A 24,148-nucleotide genomic window follows, 5' to 3' on the forward strand; every position below is an offset into this window, starting at 1 on the left:
AAGTCAAAACACAGCACTGCACCAGCTACCAAGAAAGAGAAAAATGACTGCCACTGCTAAACCCAGGACACATAAACATGGTCTAGGTTGAGGAGTCTGTGCCCGTGGAAGAGGGGGTTAGAACTAGATGTTCTTAAGGTCCTTTCTAAACCAAACATGCCTGTGATTCTATGATTCAATGAACCCCATGATTGGAATCCTGTGATTGATGACTATAAACTATTCAGAAAGGACAGGAAGAAGAGAGAGGTGGGAAAGTTGTCCACTGTGCAATGAAATCAAATTCTACCACTACCACATCACAAAACATCTTTGCATTTGACACAAATATGAGATCAATTGCACTTTATTGTGAAAACCCAATAAACACACCATTAATAAGATGCAACTTGCAACTGCATTGCAGCTGCAAGAACTTCAACAAAGTGCCACAGTCAGGAGAAAAGTTACCATAATACAAGCTTTAGACATTGCAGTTACCAGGAACATTCTGCTCTAACAAGGCTGCCACACGTTCTTCTAACTTGTAGTTTTAAAAATTTAAGCTATCATTGTAAGCCTAAGAGTTCAGAAAAAGTCTTGTACCCTTTTTCTAAACTAGAATATAGATAGTACTTTAAACATAGTATTTTATAAACAATGTATTCACATTGTAATTAAACAGGCAAAATTTACATTTTTGTTTTTGGTAGCAGCAATTTAAGTTCAGATCCTAGTTTGTAGTTCCTGTAACACTGTGAGCAGAAGATGCCAAGTCATGATCAGGTAGGAAAGAAACAGTGCCAGCAGCTGTTTCAAGAGGCACAGGTGCAAGCTCATGACGACAAACCGGGCATGTTCCCGACTAGAGGGAGAGAGAGAAAAAAAAAAAAAATCAGGTCATTTGCAATTTGCATTCAATTCTATTGAAAAGCTGAAGGTTATGAAGTCTTTAATGTCTTCACAACAGCACTGTCTCAAAGTCAAATTTGACTGGATAGCTACCTGGAGCTAAAAGACAGCTAAAAATCTGAGAAGAAAGCTTCATTTTCCTTTTACCCCAGTTTCACAGCAGACACATCAGGTTCCCTGCAAGGTCATCTTCAAAGAATTGATTTTACAGGTGAGAAATTATTTTTTTTTAAGGCAAGGATTAAAAATAAACTAGCCCACATCTAACAGGAAGTATTTTGTTCTAGTTTTCAGCAAGAGCAGTTTACTATGACTGCAGAAAAAGGCAGAACATATAATAAAGCAATGTTAAAATGGTAATAAACCTTTTTTTAAAACTATAAAGTTAAAAAACTACAAACCCAACAACAACCTGTGCTACAGGTGTTCTAATCTGATCTCCATAGTCTGAGTCAATTAATCTCTCTTGTACTTCTTGAAGAAACAATGTGTTGCGCTGTAGGCTCACTGACAACTAGGAAGTTCAGGATTGTATGGTGTAAAGGAGAGTGCAAGTGCAAGGAAAAGATAACACCAGTTCCTTAACTGTAGTTATTTTAGTATAGCCTCAACATGATGTAAGCCTTCATAAGACACTTGGAAGGAAACTGACTACACATGACCAAAATGAAATCTAATACAATATAGACTTACCAAACAATTATTTTTTTTTTAATTAATCTACATGCATTCCAGTATTCTTCCCACCAACCTTAGCTGCCACCAGAAATGGGTCCTGACATTCTGGCAAGGGAACAGATCCTTGACTCTTCTCAGAGAAAAGCAAGCAATCTTCTTTACTTCAAGATATGAGTACAGTAAAGAAAGCTTTTCTTGTATCAAAACAAGTTATAACTAAGCCACCTCTTATACTTAATAAAAGCAGACCATGTTTTTCCTCACAAAAATACCTCTTCTGTTCAAGAAGTTGCCCTTCAGCTGAGTACAGATATAAGTTACTTTCCTCACTTGCACTAGAATTTGGTTCCACAGTTCTTTGTATTTCATCCCACATTTCAGAAAGTTACAAACTGTTCTTCACAAAAGAATGCAAATAGTCAAAAAACCCACCAACCCTCCATCAATCCTGTAGTACTTACTTCCTGTAACCAAAGAGTTACACAAGTTCTGTGAAACAAATGATGACAGGGTAGCTCTGTTATGATTTCATTTTCCACATATTCACAGCAACAGATAATACAACGCTGCTCTTGACCTAAACTCATGATAAAAAAAAATAAAAACCATTAGTATTATCTTGTTTTACATCTAAGATTATATATACTATCAACAGTATCCCTAATGATTAAAAAACACAATTACTCTTACTCCAGTTTAGTTACTTTTCCAAGTTATATTCAGTCTGATTCAAGATTCAAAAGCTCTCAGACCAGTATTGCCAGCTGCATAGTATGTTTAGAAACTGTGCCTACGATATTTCAGAAAGCTAAATTTGTTCTTATAAACTTCATGGAAATTAATTCTTAATTACTTTTCCATACCAGCTTGGTCATTTGTGATGACAACCTGTGGCAGAGAATCTATCATTTCTTTCGTAGCTGGTGGATGAGCCTTGTCAAACCGAAGTCCAACAAACCCCAAATATACCAGAGCATTCTGAAAAGAGTGAGCAGAAACTAAGGTTTTTTTATGCACAAATGTAACATTCCATATAAAGAAAAAAGCAAGAAAATGAATCCAGTTCCAATAGTATCACTTTCTTAAATAGAAGTTATGTCTGTCCCACTAACCATTACATCATTTCTATTTTCATAATGAATGAGGTGAAAGTGAAGGTCAAAACAGTAATAGCTTGGTTTTTAAGCCTTCAAAAAGTATCAGGACAGAGTCAGAACTTGTTCTCTAATGAACACTTGGTCCTTTTATAAAATTTCAGAAATAGTAGCAAGTCAAAAACATAATAAAGCTTGCTAATACAAAACTGTCACTACATTTCTCTTTGTGAGAATAAAAGCCACATCAGTGTGTTTCCTAGCTTCAGCTATCAAATTACCCAGGTGTAAGCAAAAATATAAAGTACCTCAGCTACACAACCAATGCAGGTTTTCAGAGAAAAAAAAAAAGGCACCAAAACAGGATCCACATACATGTTCCTCATCTGTATAATGACTTAAGAGACACAGCACTCTGAAATCATCTAATTTGAAACTTAAATTTTTCACCATACAAAATTTTTAACACTCCTATGCTGCAGCAGGCAGATTTGATGTAAACATCATACATTCAACTACCTAAGATACTAAGGACCTCCAGTAGAAAGAAATGCAACAGAACTCATATTGGTTACATTCATTAAGGAATGTACTAGATATACCTGTGCCAACAGCATAACAAGCTGAAACTGAAGAGCCAGGAACACAGAAACATTTAGTTCATATCCTGAATGAATCAGTCACACCCCTCAAGTACAAATACTGCTCTGATCAACATGAAAATTATTTATTCTAATGGCCACAAAATTCCCTTGGTACGATGCTTAAGATAACCTAACATTTTTGTAATGTGGGGGGTACACTTAACTAAAACCTCAAAATATACTACAGAAAGATAGGACTATACAAATATCTTCAGTAACGCCTCATCCTAAGCTTCAGCTAAAGTTACAAGAACTGTAAACTGAAAACATGCCTGCACTTTTATCACAGTGGCAAAGTAGCTCAGGCAACCATCCTACCACAGATCTAAACTAGCATGTTTACACATACAGTCAAATGTTTGTAGCAGGCAGAGAGAGATTGAGCTAACAAGAAAATATGTACAGCTTCTACTGCCACACATACTTATTTAGAAATCTTCTAATTTAAAGGAAATCCTGGGACTGTTATCCCTAGTGCATTTTACAATGCAAAACAGGTACACTCCTCCGATTTAACAGCTTAAAAACATTCACTTCTGCTGCAGCAGACAATACTGTCTTACTAACATTAAGATGATTTTAAAATTTCCTATGGTATTTTGTTACAGTGGCAGTGGTCTGAGAATAAGGTGTAGGTATTTGTAATTAGATTGCCTACTACAGCAGGAAAAATTACATTAAGATCCCGGGCAGAAGGAAGCAGTGTTACCTACATGTCAAACTTCTCTGTCTAGATATTAGCACTCAAAACCAGGAATCAATTAACAAAATCATTGTACTGTTTGCTTTTGAAAGCTACAATAAAGAGATATCACAGAAAGCCCCACAATGTCTGATCCATTTCACATCTTCAAAACCAAAGCAGCCATTTTACAGCTTTTATAAGATAAATTTATAACTTCAAAGATACCTTTATTTTCTTCCTCTCATCACTTATGCAACCGCTTACTGCTCCATGTATCAAAAACCAAATGTCAGACACTGCTAAAACCAGGAGTGCCATAGCATACAACTCCTTGTGTCTTTGAGTTGGTAAAAGAAATATTCATAAATGAAGTTCTGATGCCCCTGTTCTATCTAATGAACTAAACTAAACACTCCCAGCTAAGTAATTTCTTTAAAACAAATGGAAACAAATATAAATCACACATACAGGTTATTACATTTTAGGATCACAGAGTCTCACAGAACTTTTTTTTTTTTTTTCTATTTACAAAAAACCTGTTTTATACGTTCACTACTTTTCTCCTTCAAAGGTCACAAGTAACTGATCCTCCTCCCTCCCCTCCTCCCCAGTTAAGATATACTTGAATTCTAGATGCATTACATCACAACCTTTAAGTGTTTCACAGCTACACTACATCAGCTTGCTGGATAGAGAAATTTTCAGAAAAGTTACAGTATCACAGTATGCTAGAGATTGGAAGGGACCTCAAAAGATCATCTAGTCCAATCCCCCTGCCGGAGCAGAAACATATCTAGATAAGGTTACACAGGAATGTGTCCAGGTGGGTTTTGAATGTCTCCAGAGAAGAAGACTCCACAACCTCCCTGGGCAGCCTGTTCCAGTGTTCTGTCACCCTCACTGAGGGCAAGTTTCTTCTCAAGTTTAAGTGGAACCTCTTGTGTTCCAGTTTGTACCCATTGCCCCTTGTCCTACCATTGTTTGCCACTGAGTAGAGCCTGGCTCCATCCTCGTGACACTTCCCCTTTATATATTTATATACACTAATAAGGTCACCCCTCAATCTCTTCTTCTCCAAACTATAGAGACCCAGCTCCCTCAACCTCTCCTCATAAGGGAGATGTTCCACTCCCTTAATCATCTTAGTTGCCCTGCGCTGGACTCTCTCCAGCAGGTCCCTGTCCTTCTTGAACTGAGGGGCCCAGAACTGGACAGACGTTTCTGAGCTATAGGCTGTCATAATAAACTACATTGTTATAGGTGAAAAAGATCTGGTTCATGAATCTGCTATTTTAGCTAAGAGAATTTTTTTACACTTAAGCATGGAGATTAAATAAATCAATAAGAAGTTGAATAAATTTACAGTCATTAGATTACTAGTGATGTTATAATTAAACTTAACCCAATCTGCTCATTGAATTAGAATACTACTTGAAGCTAGTGAAAGCTCAGACATCACCATTACAAAATCTCTGGTGCAAAAATACTTTTACCAGGTTTACTACTTCATGAAGCAAACGCAGAAGTCTGTTACACCCATAGGTAGAATTAGATAATCAAGGTTTAAGAAAGAGCTGTTTGCCCTAAAGCCAGATCTAAATACTGCTGTAATAGCATAACCAGCAACAAGCAGCCTATTAGTAAGCTGAGGATAAATATATAGATACTATGTAACTGCAAAGTGGCAAACCAGCTTCAGTGTAATCACAGAAAGAAAACAACGCATGCAAGCAAGATCTGGAAGGTGAGAAGAAAAATTGTACAACAATCAGAAAAGGTATCTGATGAAACTCAGATCTAATCATACTGCAAAAAAATGCCTAGCAAAAGCAAATCAAGTCTTGATCCCTGAAATAACATGAAAGATGTCAAGAATAGATGAAATCACTCTTTACTCTTGGGGAGAGAGATGAGAAACATAAAATGCCAATCATGAGAAAGGAAAACAACTAGCTCCAATTCTTACTTCCCTCAAAGAGTGATCAAGCCTGATCACCTTGAACTTAGTTACTAAGGTACCCCTCACAGTGACCTGTAACTCTTTACATGATACATATATAGATTTGCGACAAACTACCAACAAAAACTGTCATATTACGTTTTCCATAAACCCTATAAATAGAAAATCATAAATTGCATTTTCTAGAAGAAAGCAAAGACATTTTCAGCAATCTCCTCACCCAGACTTAAAAAGATACTTCAATTTGCTCTATCACAAAAGAAACAGTTGTTGTTTCTTGGTTGAGTTCTTTGTTTGCTTGTTTTTGTTTAGTTTTTTAAAGAGTTGTTTGGTTTGGGGTTTGTTTTTTTTTTTGTGGTTTGTTTTTTTTTTTTTTTTTTACCCTGAAAATGCTGTAAACCACATTTTGGATATCTGAGTAAGCGCTGTGACCGCAGTACTGAAGTTCAGAAAAAGGCTTTGCAACACTGCAAGATAATTACTCTTTCAGTGAAAAGTATTGCATTTTTAAATTTGTGGAACACTTCTACATCTTCATCTACAATTTTCTGATAACCAGAAAAGTTGTGTTTAAAAGATGTACTAAATGTCCTTCCAGGAACCCAAGTTTCTAGTCTATGTCAATCAAGTCAGCCACAGGGTCAGATCATATTTTATTAAAAGAGGACACTGGACTAGCCATTTGCAAGTCTTACTTTCTAGAAAGCAGAAAACATATCTAGATCTGGTCATTAAAAGATAGGATCTCAGCAAATAATTAAAATTAGTTCAGCAAGTAATTAGAATTAAGACATTATGGTGTCTTTTTTTGCTCTTTCTCTCCTTCCCAAAATATTTGCTGTATTGCCCAACAGATATGTTGCATAGTTTTTGTGTAATCCTTGCTCTTATTTTCTGAACAATTTTAGTAAGCATTTTCATACTAGAAGGAATGGTGCTTTATATATTCTGCTTGAGATTTGGAAGAAATATTGATAATTTTTACTCAAAACCTGTGTTGGCCATTTAGTCAATACAGCAATTCCTTTTATTACACAGCCACCATTTTCTGCTGACTAATTCAAATTCTGCCAGCCTTCTATGATCACCATAAAGTCTCAGACATGTAAGTGATAATTTCAAGCACAAAGAATACTTCAGAAAATTTGCTTTACTTCTTGCCCAACAGCCACAGTGACCTGTTCCACAGATACCAGAGCACAACTACCTTTCCAGTCATCTACCCGCTTGCCAGGTGTGTTCAGTGACGCTCTTCCTGGCAACACTAACATAATTGCAACATCTCAGCCAGTTATGCGCACAGGCACCTAGGTTTGCTTTTACAGGACAACCTGACAAAAGGGTGAACGTAACTAGAAAAAACATTGTTACATGGCAGTAAGAAAGAAAAATTCAGAGCCATAACAATTCAGTCTCCTCTTCAAGTGTTAACATAGAAAAAAAGACAAAAAAAAAAAAAAAAAAAGAAAGGTCAGATTAGTTGCACCCCTCTACAGAGATCCTCTTGCTTTGGTACAAAGGAGATCAAATGCTTCTGTAGTTCTGTGCTTTTTGATGTAGTGAGAACCAGCAGCTATAAAAGAGACAAGGAATTTTCTCTGTACAACTTCAAAATAACTCTTTTATAGTAACGACATTAACAGACGTCTTACATATTAATAAGCAGTCCTGAAATGTCTCCAGATGAGTAATGCTAACAAGATCCTACACAGCTGGAGAAAACCCTGTGGTACTTGACCATGAATAATGCTGACCTCCTACATAACTTGGGGGATGCACAATACCTGGAAACTGAATGACTGCCAGCTTCAGGGACCAACCTTTCCACCCCTTGAAAATCCCCATGAAGTTTATTCACAAAACCACTGATTGTGCACATATCCATGGAAGAAAAAAAAAAAATAATAAAAAAATTCTATGATTGTTCCCCTGATAGTCAGCTTTAGAAAGCACTTTAAAGCACCCTTGGTATTTTGTCTTCAAGCACACTATGACATACACCCTGCCCTGTTCACCCCTTTTAACCAAAAGCTAGTAGTCAAACTGCCCCTCGCTGCCCCTAAATTTATGTCATACACAACTTTCACTTTGACTGCTGTAACACTACATTATAAGTCTACACATCATTCAACTCTTATTTTGACAAAATACCCAGCAAGGGAGATTTCTGGCAGTGCAAGAATAGTTATACTGCAAACCAAATTTCAGCTAGCTTTGTGTTCACTCTGACAGTAACCAGTGTCATGTAACACAGAAAAGACAAAATTCTCTGGTTTATCCAAAGTTAGATAGATGAAATGAGATTAGAACAAGGTAAAGATAAAGGCTTTTTTGCTTCTGGTTGGTTTTGTGTTGTTTTTTTTTTTTTTTTTTTCATTTGTTTTTGTTTGGTTTGGTTCCATTTTTTTGCTTGTTTGTTCTTATTTTTACTTTGAACCACATGGAGTCAAGACAGTCAAACAGAAAAGTTGCCTACTGAGGAATAAAAATACAAGACATCCAATTGTACCATTGCAATAAAATAAAGCTGGGAATTCTCATAGGCACAGATACAGGAAAGAACTTTTCTTTGTTATGAAGGGAATTTGAAAACATTCCTAGAATAATTTAAGCTACACATTTATATTGATAGAAATCAGTATCTTTTTTCCTGTAAGAGGAAATAAATACATCTTCTAAAAGGAGCAGCACTGATGAATAACTTCTTGCACTATATGCTTTAGAAGAACCTCTAATGCTTATTTTAAACCTTGCACACCTGAAAGTTCAAGCTAAAGCAGGAAAGTAATTCTGACCCAATTATCCCAATTTTCAGATTATGCTTACAAGGATTCAACATCACTGATATAATATCACCAAAAATATTTTAATACCTGCTCAGCTTCTTGTAAGCGTTCCTCTAGTGACTCAATTGTGATAGGGTTCACATCAGAAACAGCTTGAGCAAGTCCCAGGCCATTACCAGACTCGCTATGTGGTCTGAAAAACAGGAGTTGGGAAACATGGTCATTTAAAAGCAAATAGTAACAACATGATGGCTGGATACATCAAATCACTGCACATCATCTATTAACAACTGTGATCTTACACGAGGTGGTTGTGTTTGGTTCACGTAGGCTGGTTGCCCATCCAGCTGCTCTTTCACTCTCCCACCTCCACTGGATAGGTGGGTAAATAGGCCTAAAAGTTCATGAGTCAAGATAAAGACAGGGAGATCACTTGCAAATCACTATCACAGGGAAAACAGACTCAAAGGGGAACCTTAACTTAACTAAAAGGTTTTGCCAATAAAAATAGATTTGAATGGTGAGAAACAAAGACAACAATTAAAACTCCTTACCCTTAGCTCTCCCTTCCTTCACTCATGACTCCACTATGTTTCCCCACCCCAAGCAATGCAGATAAATAGGGAATGAGGGCTGTGGCCAGTTTATGGCAGTTCCTGTCTTTAACTCTTTTGTTCCTACAGTTCTCCTCCAGTGCAGGTCCCTCCCATAGGCTGCAGTCCTTCACGATAAGCATGCTCATGTATGGATCTTTCCCACAAGCTGCAGTCCTTCACCAATTGCTATAGCTTGAATTCTCCACAGGCACAGTTCCCTCAACGAGTACCTACCTGCTTCACTGTGGTTTTCTCTCAGGGCTACAGGGGAATCCCTCTAGCACCTGGAGCAGCTCCTCCCCTTTGTCTCATTTTGGTATCTGGGGTTGCTTCTCTTATCCTCACTCCTCTCTCTTACTCTGTTGTGCAGTGTTGTTTATCCTTTCTTAAATATACTTTCCCAGGCCTCCCTGCAGCCTGCCCAACAGCTCACAGTACATGGCACGCTCAAGACAACACAGACTTCAGGAGAACATGATAGCAAATTTTACCATTGACTTCTCCAGAGTAAAAGGGCATATGGTTCAGCTAGTAAGTTTAATACATATAAGCTCATTTTGCAATTAGCGTTCAGATTTTTATTACATTCTGTGTCACAGTTCATAGCTTGGCAGCTGCTTTGAGTTCTGTTCAGATATCAAATCTTAAACCAGGTAAAAAGCCATGTGTGGATCTGCACGTGGTCAGCAGACAAAACTTAATGTATTATTAGAGAAGCATCTCCCTTCCTATTTTGAGTAATTAGGAAGTCTCCTGAGGCTAACTCTCCAACACTGAAAAACCAAGTTTTGTCTTTTTTCTGTAATTCCTTTGCTACTTTGCTGCCTGGTGCTGTAAGAACACACACTTTACTTCTAGCTTGGAATTTCATGTATTAATACCTGTTGTGCTTTTTCACAATTCAGCTTCACAAGGAAAAAATACCAGTGTTTCTGTTATGCCTATGCTGCAGTTTATAGTATTTTTAAAAAGTAAGAGAGAACAAGTGTTAAATCTCACTGGAAAGCATTCTGTCTAGATCACTCTTAAACAAACACATTATACTATTCTAAAATAAGGCTATGAAAGTGTCTCCAATCACTTTCTTCCTGGTATATGCAGAATTTTTGTAGTGAATATATTGCAATATTCTTCACTAACCTTATGACAGAAATAGAAAAATGCACTCAAAACTATGATATTAGGTAAGCATGTGGCATTTCAAAGTGAAATAGATTAGGTTTGTAACATCTAAACTATGCCAGCCTGCAAGAGGGAAGACCAATTATAAAATAGCACTGACTTGAATACTGATTACTTTTATGTTGCTTTGCTTTCATTATACTTGCACCATACTTACCACCTTGAAAATTAATTGAAGTAGAGCAATCCCTTGAATATTTAGTGCACCAATCTTTGAGTCTCACAGCCTGATTTAGTAAATCTACATCCTTTTTCCTCTAGTCAGAAGACATGTAGCACTTGAAGTTCCTTAAGCCTTAAATCTCAGATTTATCAGCCTTTGAAGCATGTACATACTGATAGCCAGGAGTATCTTTGACATCTTTACATGAAAAGCAATACAGTAATGACAAGCCCTCTGAAATTACTGCAGAAAACTATTAAAGGCATACCTCTGCTCCAAATTCAGATCTTCACTCTCACTGGAATCATCCTCAACATTGTAATTTTCCTCCAGCAAGAAGAATCCAGAAAACACAAAGTCAGGAAGTAGATTAGCTTCCACAACACCGATGCTTTCTACTTGCTGGCATTGTAACAGAGGAATCTCTCCTTCCTCCAACATGTGTTGCCTTAAAATAAATAAATGCAAAGCTGAAACTAAAGAGCAAGGAGAATTTACAAACACATGCAAGTAACAAAAGCTACACATATTGCAAGGGTTGAAGATTCATGTTTCCCAGACAGTAGAGTCCCATATTAGGAATATAGCATTTGCTGTAAAAAACCCAAGAAACTCCCAAGCTCCAGATTCAGAATCTAGTAACACCATGATTCCATGGCAAAATTATTTGTCTAATGCTCAAGGCCAGTAGTACAGTAAGCACCTTATTTTGCATTTTCACTAGTATAGGCAGTATCCCTGCCAGAGCTGGTAAGTTTGTTACTAAAGATACTTACTCATCTAGAAGTTTGTAAAGCTACTAAAAAGAAAAGCTGTCTCAACACTCTGAAACAGCCTTCATGAAAAAGCTTGGCCTAAATGCAAAAATACACTATTTGGAAGAGAATCTATTTGCATAAGGAATAAGATTCCTCTCATTCCTGTATTTTCTAGAAGAGCACAAATCACCTGGATGTTTAAAGCCACAGGGCTGCAAGTCCACTTTCCTTATTAAAGGGCAAATAAAGAGAAATCACATTAGAAAGGGATACATTTGCAGGCTGTTCACATCAAAAAAAAAAAGCTAAAGAGTACATAGCTTCATTGTTGTTCTGAAACAAATGTGTTTTGATAGTGTTTTCATAAAGCCACACTAATTCTCCAAAACTTAAGAGAAGGCAATGTTAAAGAAAGCAGTATCAGTGATTTGGACTACTTGGTGGTAGGTACCATCTATATAAGAGTGGAAGAAACAGAAAGAACACATAGGCATTGCTTGTTTCTTTATTAAAAAAAAAAAAAAAAAAAAGATAAAAGATCAATTTTCTTTTTTCTTTCCACAAAGCATCTAAACAAACCAAAACCACCGAAGTCACAGAATGCAAAGGTGGGACTGGGAGAATGAAGAACTGCTCATGGTAGAGAAAATCAGATTCAAGATCATCTAGGGAACTTGAAGGTGCAGAAGTCAATGGGGTCTGATAAGATCACAGAATTGTTAGGGATGGAAGGGACCTCTGGAGACCATCTGGTCTAACCCCCTGCTATGGGAGGGCCACCTAAACCAGGTTACACAGGAACATGTTCAGGGAGGAAAAATCCACAACCCCCCTGGGCAGCCTGTTCCAGTGCTCTGCCAACCTCAGTGTTAAGTTCTTCCTCATGTTGAGGTGAAACTTCTTGTGGTTTAGTTTATGAACACTGCTCCTCATCCTGTCATGCACCTGACAGATTTGGTGGCCTTTGAGGTCGTGGCATTGACAGGTAAAGAAAGGAAGAATGATTGGTGTCATCTACCTGGACTTGTGCAAGGCATTTGACACTGCCCCACACACCATCCTTGTCTATAAATTGGAGGAAGTATGGATTTGACAGAGGGACCACTCAGTGGATAAGGAATTGGCTGGATGGTCACACTCAAAGAGTTGTGGTCAATGGCTCAATGTCCAGGTGGAGATCAGTGACAAGTGGTGTCCCTCTTGGTCAGTATTGGGACCCATGCTTTTCAACATCATGTTGCCATCTTTGGTGGCAACATGAGCAGTAAGACTGATGCACCCTCAGCAAGTCTGCTGATGACACCAACCTGTATGATGCAGTTGATACTCTGGAGGGAAGGGATGCAATCCAGAAGGACCTTGACATGCCTGAGAGGTGGGCCAATGCCAACCTCATGAAGTTCAACAAGGCCAAGTGCTATGTCCTGCACCTGGGTCAGGGCAATCCCAGGCACAAACACAGGCTGGGCAAAGAAGTGGTTCAGAGCAGCCCTCAGAGGAAGCACTTCAGGCTCTTGGTTGAAGATAAGCTTGACATGAGCCAGTAGTATGCTTTCACAGACCAGAAAAGTCAACTGTGTCGTGGGCTGCATCTGCAGCAGCGTGGCAAGCAGGTCGAGGGAGGGGATTCTAACCCTCCACTCTGGTAAGACTCCACATGAAGCACTGCATTCATATCTCAGGGCCCTCCAGCATAAGGACATGGACCTGTTGGAGAGGATCCAGAGAAGGGCCACAGAAACTGTTAGAGGGATGGAGCACCTTTCTGATGAGGAAAGGCTGAGAGAGTTGGGGCTGTTCAGCCTGGAGAAGAGAATTCTCCAGGGAGACCTTATTGTGGCTTTTCAGTACTTGAAAGGGGTCTGTAAGAAAGACAGGGAGAGACACTTTATCAGGGCCTGTATTGACAGGACCAGGGGGAATGGCTCTAAGCTGAAAGAGGGGAAGTTTAGATATTAGAAAAAAGAAAGTTCTTCACTATGAGGGTGGTGAGACACTAGCACAGGTTGCCCAGATGTCCCACCCCTGGAAGTGTCCAAGGCCTGGTTAGATAGGGTTTTGAGCAGCCTAGTCTGGTGGATGGTGTCCTGCCCATGGCAGAAGGTTTGGAACTAGATTTAGTGTCCCTTCTAAACCAAACCATTTTGTGATTCTATGATTCTATTAAGTTCTCAGTAAGCACATAGTTCAAGATAACCTAACATATATATACAAATACAAAACTGTCACTACATTTCTCTTTCTGAGAATAAAAGCCACATCAGTGTGTTTCCTAGCTTCAGCTATCAAATTACCCAGGTGTAAGCAAAAATATAAAGTACCTCAGCTACACAACCAATGCAGGTTTTCAGAGAAAAAAAAAGGCACCAAAACAGGATCCACATACATGTTCCTCATCTGTATAATGACTTAAGAGACACAGCACTCTGAAATCATCTAATTTGAAACTTAAATTTTTCACCATACAAAATTTTTAACACTCCTATGCTGCAGCAGGCAGATTTGATGTAAACATCATACATTCAACTACCCAAGATACTAAGGACCTCCAGTAGAAAGAAATGCAACAGAACTCATATTGGTTACATTCATTAAGGAATGTACTAGATATACCTGTGCCAACAGCATAACAAGCTGAAACTGAAGAGCCAAGAACACAGAAATATTTAGTTCATATCCTGAATGAATCATATATAGTAAAGTATACTTTACTGTACTTACTGATAGGGCTGCAGGAATAAAGAGCAGCAATGGAATATAAGAAGCAATAATGTAAACAATTGCTTTTTGAGGAGTACTAAGAAGTATCAAATGTGTATGCACCATGTATATCTTTACAATTAAGTGGCATAATAATAGCTTTTTAAACTCAGTACATCAACGTCTATTATCCCTATTAACATTACATGTCAATGCCCTCTCATTATTTCTGTATCTTTCCTTAAATAGAATTATTTACATGTCATGCCATTTTTTCTCCTGATTTGAAATACTTATAAGCATTCAAATAATTTTCATGTAGGTAATTATTATTGTTAGTACAGTAACTACTTTTAGAGTTTGATGTTCTGCATGGTGTCATGTCAATACCATGTTACATGTCAGAACTTACAGGAAGTTATCTAATAAAACCATACCCTCCTTGTGAAGAGCAGTCTCTGTTCTCCTCTTCTACACAATTGCTGCTGCTGCTCTGCACTTCAGGCTCACATTTCTCCCTGCCTGGGATAGTCTCACAGCTCTCAGCACTTGAGTGGTCTTTTTCTGTAGCAGTAAAATATGGAGGTGCAGCTGCAGACCATTCTCCATCACTGCATTCTGAGCTGCAATTTAAACAAGACAACAGGGCGTGGATTTAAACACTGCTTAAAAGGAAACAAACACAAGTGTTCTGTGATTTCCTACTGTCTATGAACATTGCTCTCAATATTGTCTGTTTTTATCTAGGAGAAATTCAGTATGTAGTATTTGTAGATGTACTAAAAGGCAAATATGTGTAAAGAGCTGATTGAAAAAAAATAATCAGTTAAGAAAGAATTCTGCCCATCTCACTTTGCGAAGTTTTTTGTTCTTCCCCTTCCACATCTTCAGAGCACATGAGTACATTACAGAGTACATAACTCATTAAAATAAACCCAGACCCACTCTACACATCCTTCTCCAAGCACACAAAGATAAAACAGCATCAGTGACACTGAGAAACCAATGCTTGCTTAACAAACAATAAGCCATATCACCCTTACCTCTCAGACAGACAAAAAAACTCTCATAGCCTTTAAGTCATATACAATGGCCCTTCCTTAAAAAAAAAAATCATATGAGGATACAATGGATGACTTACTGCGAACTATATAATTCACTAGCCTGGACAGATAAAACACTGGGAGCTTTTCAAAAAGTATTTGGTCAGCCATCACATACAAAAGGGCAGTAAATAACATACTGTGGGCAGCTTAAACAAAATAATGATGTTGGCAGAATCTCGAGAAAAATGAATTTATCTACTGCTACCTTTGTAATGCCACTTAGAAGATTCACTCAATACTCAGTGGCAGATGACAGCTAGCAAAATTCAAAGCACAGTCAAGTAGCCATGTCCTTTCAAAGAGGGATAGAAAACTACTAATATACAAATATACTTATCAGAGGACATCTTACACAGCAATCCACAAGACCTGCAGCTGTTTTCAATATGCTAAATACAGTATGACTCTTGGTATCAATGTTATGTCTCCCCCTACAAACTCACTTTAAAGAAACCCTCCCTTTATCTAATAAGTAAATTCCAAGCAATCTTGCCATTTAATGAATTACAAGTACTTCTGAAAAACTGCATATTATACACAAAGATTTACAAACATAAAGAAGATCAAGACACAGATTGTATGGAAGCATTTTAATTTGAAGCAGGAATATATTTTTCTATCACAATTTTGACAACTAGGGAAACTGGTGGAAATGAGAATATTCATTAACTCTGACCCTTTTAAAAAGACTACAGTAGAAATCATATCCGTTAAAAAACTCTGCTATACAGTCTAGTGAATCTTATATTATACCAACTAAAGCTGAAAACTAACATTTTAGAATTTTTTAAAAATGTTATCTAAACGTACTGTAAGACTAGCCCAAATAGTCAAATCTTTTTCTATTTTGTAATTCAGGAATTTCCAAAACAGTTTAGAATAATATTCCTTTTTTGGAGTTGAAACAAGTTTTTCTTTAAAGTTGACACAAAGCTAGTAGTTCAAACCAGAAAGGAGTATAAATCTGAAGTAATTAATACTGAACAAATTAAAAACACCGAATGTTTAAGTTTCCAGACTTTGGATTTCCATGCAGTTAATACACCCAAGGGGTGGAAAGCTATCCAGAAGGACATGGACAGGCTTAAGATGTGGACCCATGCAAACTTCATGAGGGTCAACAGGGCCAAGTGCAAGGTCCTGCACCTGGGTCAGGGAAACCCCTGGTATCAATACAGGCTGGGGGTGAAGGGATTGAGAATATCTCTGAGGAGGAGGATTTGGGACTACTAATGGATTTAAGATTGGACATAACTTGGCAGTGTGTGCTTGTGGCCCAGAAACCTGGCCATATATTGGGCTACGTCCAAAGGAGCATGACCAGCAGGTCAAGGGAAGTGATTCTCCCCTCTACAGCACTGTCATTAGACACCACCTGCAGTACTGCATCCAGCTCTTAAGTCCTCAGGTCAGGAAAGATATTAACCTGTTGGAGAGGGCCCAGAGGAGGGCTACAAAAATGATCAGAGGGACAGAGCACCTCTCTGATGAGGAAAGGCTGAGAGAGTTGGGGCTGTTCAGCCTGGAGAAGTCTCCATGGAGATCTTATTTGGCTTTTCAGTACATATAAGTACCTATAAGAAGGATGGGGAGAGACTTTTTAGGAGGGTCTGTTGTGATAGGACAAGTTATAATGGCTTTAAAAGAGGGGAGATTCAGGCTGCATCTGAGGAAAAAAAATTCTTTACACTGAAGGTGACAAAACACTGGCACAGGTTGGCCAGAGAAGCAGTGGATGCACCTTGTGAAGACATTCAAGGCCAGGCTCCATGTGGCTCTGGGCAATCTGATCTAACTGAAGATGACCCTGCTCACTGCAGGGGGGTTTGACTAGGTGACCTCTGAAAGTCTTTTTGAACCTAAACTATTCTATGATTTAACTGTGGCCAGCCCTGTGGAGATGCAAAACATCACTTACTGGTTAGAGTTATAGACGTGTCACTTGTCAAAAGCAAAAAAGATTAACTTAGAATCTGAACATAAGTTTTCTGATAATAGTCTCTCCCCTGCCTTAACTGGCCTGTACCTGTCATATGATCTAAAAGTAAATGGAGGAAGCCAATTGATACAATTCTCATCTCCTACTACCTCTACCCTCTGGGGACCTATGATGACCCTTCCAACTTGGAGCACATGTGGTTCTAACAAATACGCAAGGCTTTCTACTTCCCACACACAGCTTTTACATGCTAATGCCATAATAGCACCTTGTTAAAGCAAAAATGTGAGGTGAAGGCTCTGGCTGCAGTAATCAGCAGGGTGAGTTTCTGCCAGAATTGGACATAAGTGAATAGTGAATTGCAGGGTCTAACTTGATGCATATGTTAATTCTGCTTTTTATGCAGCTATACATGTAAATTTAAACATGTGGTATGGCTTAACCCTTTAAACATAAAACTTTACTTTGTGAGAGTGGAAAACCATACTGCTCCTTTGTGCAGAGTAATTATTGACAATTTACTTCCTAGGGATAAGGCTTTTGAGGGTTTAAAAAGCAAACTAATTTTTTTTTAAGTTCAAGAATACACATTTTCCTCATTTAGTGGTTTAGTTACTGCCACCATGACAAATACACTCACTTTCAGACAAGCAAGCTGTACTTTTTTGTCATGCTATAAATGTAAAATGTATTCCATTTTCTCCATTACATTTTAATTTTCTAGTAGCAACATTTCAGATGTGGAAAAGATGCAGTAACAAAAAATTGCAAAAAGCAAACCTTACAAGGAAGGAAAGTATTCATTTGCAAGTTCTTCAATAAGAAAAACTCAAAATTAAGTCTACTACCTCATTTTACAATGCCTTAAGGATTTTGTTTCTTTGTAATTGGGACTGCAAGATATTTTAAGGACAAGAGTTTATGCAGACTAATTTTCATGCTGTTGTCTCTATAGAAGCAGTGGAAACACAGTCTACACTAAGCAGGCTAGCTTATGAAGCTTAATGTCAAGCACACACAAAAAACCACAACATCTAAAAGTCATGTCATGTTAAGAATGCAGTGGTAACAGAATCAGCAAGATGAAAACAAACTAGAAGAAAAATAGGAAAAAAAAAAAAACAGAACAAAACCCAACATTACTGCATGTGACATATGAACAGAATGTTAGAAATGTTTTTACCCTCAAATACCTCAGTTACACAATTCAATCCACAGTGAAAAGCTCTTAAACCAGCACTATATGAATAGAAGTTAATCAACATAAATTCCATCCAAATTGATTTGTCTTCTGCGTAAAGAGCTCAGAATAGGAGAAGTCTGAATACTGACCCTGGTGTCCAAGTTGGAACCATTTGCACAGATCTGAAACTATAACAGTCACTTTGGAAACACCTACTAGTGTAAAGGACTATCATCAGAAAAAAGGACCTATAAGCAATCTTATCAAGTTATTGTTCAGATATGACAAGGAAGAATAATTTATTTCAAAAAGGCTGGGGAGAAGAATATAAACATGCTGTAATGCAGAATATTGACATTTGATCACAAAAAGAACAAATTCTGAAAATCACAAGTCCTGAAGGGGACTTTCAAAGACCCATGATTTGCCAAAACCTATGCTGAACAAGCTTTTCTGTCTCTACCCTTCATCTGCTCAGCAAAAATAAAATGGAAAAGTAGTCTTCCTTAGTGGTAAGACACTTTGACCCTAAACATAAGAAAAGGCTTTTTACATTACTAGAAGAAAGCACATCACCATTTCTTTAGATGGACTTGAAGGGTGAAGAAAACCTGAAAGGAAATGTTCGCATCTTGTTATCTGATCATATTCTGAAATTGCTTGTGTTTGCTACCAAACCATTTCCTAACAAACTATTCAGATTTGCACATTATGTACACAAAAGATTCAATACTAAAACAAATAAAACTTAAATTTTACCTGTCTTTATCTTTACGGTACATTGATAAGTGTCTGTTGCAGTCTTCAAGCCCATCACAAAAAGCACTATCTTCCAGAACATTTTTTCGTTCTTGAGCTGCTGCATTTTTCCTTAGTTCTGCATCATTTTGATGAACTTCATGTCCTCTTGAGCCAAAGAACATACTAGAATTAATCTCTCTGCTATCAAAGGCACATTCAGCACACCCTTGCTGAATTTCATCAGTTTCAGTTCTCCTCCAGGAAATACTTTCCCTTTCCTCATCATTAAGAGGCAGCCTCTCTTTCTCCAACTCATTTGAAGTATTTTGTTTTCTTATTTTAGGTCTCACTACTAGTTCAAGTGAACTTCCTTGGTCATCACTGACATGTAACTCATTAGCAATTGCTATTGGGAGTTGGATTCCAACATTCTCTCTACTTTTTACCTGCTGTACTTCATAAACTTTATCACTTGGGTTACTTTTCAGTATGGCTTGATCTTCATCAGATGTTTTAGATGTCCTGCTGTTTGGACATGCCAAGTCTGAATTTATGCTAAAACATCTCATTGGTCCTGCTTCTTCACAACATTCTCTAGTAACACTGTGATTGAGACTGGACAATTGAGACTGTAAGTCAGTACATGACTCTATGACTTTTCCAGACTGAGAATATATTTTATTTCTTGTTTCCCACAACACAACTGCTTCTTCTGTTCCTAATGAAAATTCATCTTGAGCATGATCTTCTCCAGCACCACCATGTAGCTTATAACAGTCGATGTTTACAAAAGCAATTCCATTCTGACCATTCCAATCATTACATCCAGCAGTCGCATATTCTGCAAGGCCCTCAAAATTTTTGTAAGGATTCATAAAGTTCCCTGAGATTTGGTTGCCTTCCAGACCATAAGAGAAGAGAGAAAATGGTGACATGTTCTTTTCCAAAGTTTGGCTTGATACACTTTCGCAAACAGGTTCTCCAGTTCCAGTATTTTCTAACAAAGGCTCACCTAATAAACAAGAAGAAGCTTAAACTGGTGGACTGGGACCTTCACAGAAATATGTAAAAAAGAATGCATTGGAATAATCAAAACCAATAAAAATATTCTCAACTATAACAAATACTCATGAAAAAGAAAGGATAGTTGACTAGGACTGCAGTGCAATTTGATTAAGAGACACATTTACCAAAGATGCAGTCATTCTGTACCAATACATTTATGTTCTCATTTATATAAACTAAGCATATAGAAGTAGACTTAAATGCTACAGTTTCAGCTTAACCTGTGATATGAACCCCCCCCCCACCCCCATGTTAAGGAAACACATTCATAAGCAGCATTTTACACTCTTTATATATAAAGGGGAATTTTAAGATAAGAACAGGAAAGCTGAAAAAAAATACTACAAGATTAAAAAAAATAAATCTGCATTTCCTTCTGTAAGCTAAAAATTGGACTATCCATTCATTAACTAGCTCAACTATGCCTCCTGCTACACTTAGATGAATCTATTTCTTGCTACTACAAATTACACACTAATAGCACTATATTTTGTACATGCAGCTGTGAACGCAACTTCTCATAAGAAGCAAGCAATTGCAGACATGAATGTAGAAATACAGTTAGTAGTTACCATCATAAATTCAGTTTGGTTATATCACACCTCTTGCATAAATGGAAAATAAACCCAGCAGCAAGAATTATAAAAGGTAAAAATATGTATATTGCTCCTACTATGAATTTAATGCTTAGTTCAATTAATTGATAAACTCCTAACCAAGGCAATAGTCCAAACAATTTTTCAACATACAGTGGCTTGCATAAGTAATGTAGACTTTAAAATTTTGAGTAATCTTATCAAGAGATTTTGACTTAACTACAGGGTGAAGAAAAATGAGATACATGGTTAATTGAAGGGATTCTCTAGCATGTTATTTCAAAAGCAGGTGGAGGTAGTAAATAATGTAAAATGAGAATTCCAAGGGCTGAAAAAGAAAAAAGGAAGCACATCTCATTTAATACAGCTAATCTACGTGTAGGCTCCCTTATGAGGCTGAACGCTTATGAGAGCCATGCCTCCCAGCTCTGGAAGTCTGACTTTTAGGAAGCAATACTGTAACATTACATTTTATCTAATAAAAATCTTGAAGCTCCTTCACAAAATTAGTAACAGCTGAGCTTAGTGGGCAAGCACCTCTGAAGAAATCCAGTCCACCCCTTTTGCTCAAGCAGGGTCACCTGTAGCAGGTTACCAAGGACCAAATCCAGACAGATTTTTAATATTTCCAAGGATGTCTCCTTCTACCCATCTTCCATAATTCCTTAGATGCATGTAAGATGTTATGCCAACTAGCAAGGAAGTACACAGCATGTTTTTAGCTAGTACCCACCCATCAAAAAATAATTACTCACTGGGGAAAATGCAACCTAGCTGAGGTAAGGGAAGTAAATCCAAAATATTTCTCAAAGATAAATGTGAAAAGCCATAACATGAAAAAAGGACAAAATATAAAAGGAAAGGCAATTTATTATTAGACTTAATGTAGAAAATCAGTCATTCAAGAGTTCATATACAAAGCAATTGTATTAAGAACAAGGAGATAACACACTTTAAAAATGCATATTTCTTGTGACCCCTAAAATAATAACATGCTCATTTCTAAGTAACAGAAACAAGAAAAGTGGTAGCATTATAGAGAAACGGAAGATCTCCACAAGTGTCAACACTGCTGTAGAGGAAATAAATCTTAACTAGATGAAAGCGTAGAAAGGGTATGAAACAAACAACTGCAATAACGTTAAAATTACAAAAAAAACTCACCACCATGCCAATATTATCTACACCACATAACAGTCTCAAAGATCAATGCCATGATAGAGTTACATTAGTACTATGCAATTATTAAGAAAACCCAAACAAACAACTAACAAACCTAAAATAACAAAAAGTCTTGAAAATTAGAAGGAGAAAGCAGTTACAAAATGTTTATAAAGTCTGTAAAGGAAGGATGACAAAAATGCTACTGTATAGAATCATGAAATCATTTAGGTTGGACAAGACGCTGAAGATCAAGTCCAGCTGTTGAGCTAGCACTGCTATATCCATCACTAAATTGTGTTCCAAGGTGCACATCAACATGTATTTAAATACCTCCAGGGATGGTGACTCAACCACTTCCCTGGGCAGCCTGTTCCAGTGCCTGACAACCCTGTCTGTGAAGAAATTTTTCCTAATATCCAATCTAAACCTCCTCTGGGGCAGATTGAGGTAATTTCCTCTTGCTACTCAAGAGATGAGACTGACACCCACCTCACTACAACCTCCTCTTAGGCAGTTGTAGAGAGCAATAAGGTCTCCTCTCTGCCTCTTTTCCTCCAAACTAAACCAGTCCCCTCAGTCAGTCCTCACAGGACTTTCTAGACCCCTCAGCAGCTTTGTTGCTTTTCACTGGACCCACTCCAGCACCTCAACATCTCTCTTGTAGTGAGGGGCCCAGAACTGAACATAGGATTAAAGGTGCAGCCTCACCAGTGAACAGTACAGGGGAGCAATCAGTGCCCTGGTTCTGTTGTCCACACTATTGCTGATACAGGCCAGGATGCTGATGTGCACTGCCAGCTCATAGTCAGGTGGCTGCTGAACAACACCCCAAGGTCCTTTTCCACCAGGAAAAGGTTGTAGCAGCCCCAAGCCTGTAGCATTGCATGGGGTTGTTGTGACCCAAGTGCAGGACTTGCAGCTTCAGGACATCTAAAACTATATGAAAAAAAAAGGGTTATTTGCTCTTTGGTTGGTTTGGTTTGTTTGGATTTTTTTGTTGCTGTTGTTATTTGGCTGTTATTGGGGGGGGGGGGGGTGGGTGTTTGGTTGGTTGGTTCTTGGGTGGCTTTTTTTAGCAGAAAACCCCATACACTGACAGAGATGAGACTAAGTCTAATTCAATAAGCCATTCTGTATTTCTCTATGAAATTATTATTTGAACTCTGAAAACACAAAAGACATTTTGGGAAACACTAACATTCCATATTCATTAAATAAAGGAACTGCTCTGACAGGTATAAACGAATAGACGTGTTTTTAAGCTTTAACTAATTCCCACTAACTATATGACAGTTGACCAAGAGAGAACAACATGATCCATATGTCAAATATTTCATAGCCTGGTTCCAAACAGGTTAGATTAAGCATTCTCTCATAAGTGTGATTTGTTGTTTGATCTGAAGACAAAAATAACTTGAATTATACAATATTTTAGTTATCAGGTTGGTTAGAAAGAATTAACTCTCTCAAGAATGTCCTTCCTAAGGCAAAATTAACAGCCTAAGATAGATATACTTTAATTTGCCTTCATGGTAAGTTTCGTTCTATAAAGCCAGATGAGTTGTACTTTACACATGTTAAGTGGTTATCATCTTCCCTTCACATTTCCTCCATGTGTCTTTTCCCTCCACTCCCAAGTATCACAGTTTGCAATTAAATGGACATACACAAAGATACCCACGTACATAAAGAATTCGCTTTCCGAGCATCCTCTAGCTCTAATCCTTTGCAGTCTTCGTTGTGTTGATGTTCATCTCTGACTTGGCTATTCGAAGATGGTGTAAAACAAACATAGGCGTACCTTCTTCCATATCTTCTACCTGTAATAGTCCGATGTCTTCTTGATGACTTGGGCCAGGCAGGCTTGCTACCTTCTTTATCCATTACTGCGTAAGATTATGGAGGAAAGAAAAAGACAGACTTCTGAGACAACATTATGACTTGATAATTTCCCTCTTCTCCAACACTTTGATATATTCTTTTTTAGCAAAAATTTCCTATTCCTGTAAGGTCTTGAACTTCACTAACAATAAAATTACTAAGAACCTGGAGTGCTCTCAGCACATATGTTGTGAAAATACATACTTTTCATTTACCCTAAACACCGAAAACCAGCAGTTTTGCCCCCATCTTAACATGTTGATTTTTTTTTTTTGATTTTTTTTTTTTAAATAAGCCCAGATGTCACTTGACTGTTTGGTTTTGGGTTTTTTTTTT

General features: G+C 37.6%; 1 protein-coding gene across 1 annotated transcript; it reads right to left on the reverse strand.

Moving 5' to 3' along the window:
- Nucleotides 1–623: 623 nt before the first annotated feature.
- PJA2 (praja ring finger ubiquitin ligase 2) lies at nucleotides 624–23,835 on the reverse strand. Its single transcript, XM_061378073.1, is given in 8 exon segments — nucleotides 624–844; nucleotides 2,031–2,146; nucleotides 2,433–2,547; nucleotides 8,826–8,931; nucleotides 10,948–11,127; nucleotides 14,575–14,760; nucleotides 19,125–20,157; nucleotides 23,617–23,835. Coding segments are annotated over 8 exon segments (2,067 nt in total). The 5' UTR covers nucleotides 23,816–23,835; the 3' UTR covers nucleotides 624–712.
- Nucleotides 23,836–24,148: the final 313 nt, after the last annotated feature.

The sequence above is a fragment of the Neopsephotus bourkii genome, unplaced genomic scaffold (genome assembly GCF_033783945.1).
Source record: "Neopsephotus bourkii isolate Nb327-2 ecotype Australia unplaced genomic scaffold, CSIRO-AGI_Nbou_v1 NB_1764, whole genome shotgun sequence".
NCBI classification, from domain to species: domain Eukaryota; kingdom Metazoa; phylum Chordata; class Aves; order Psittaciformes; family Psittacidae; genus Neopsephotus; species Neopsephotus bourkii.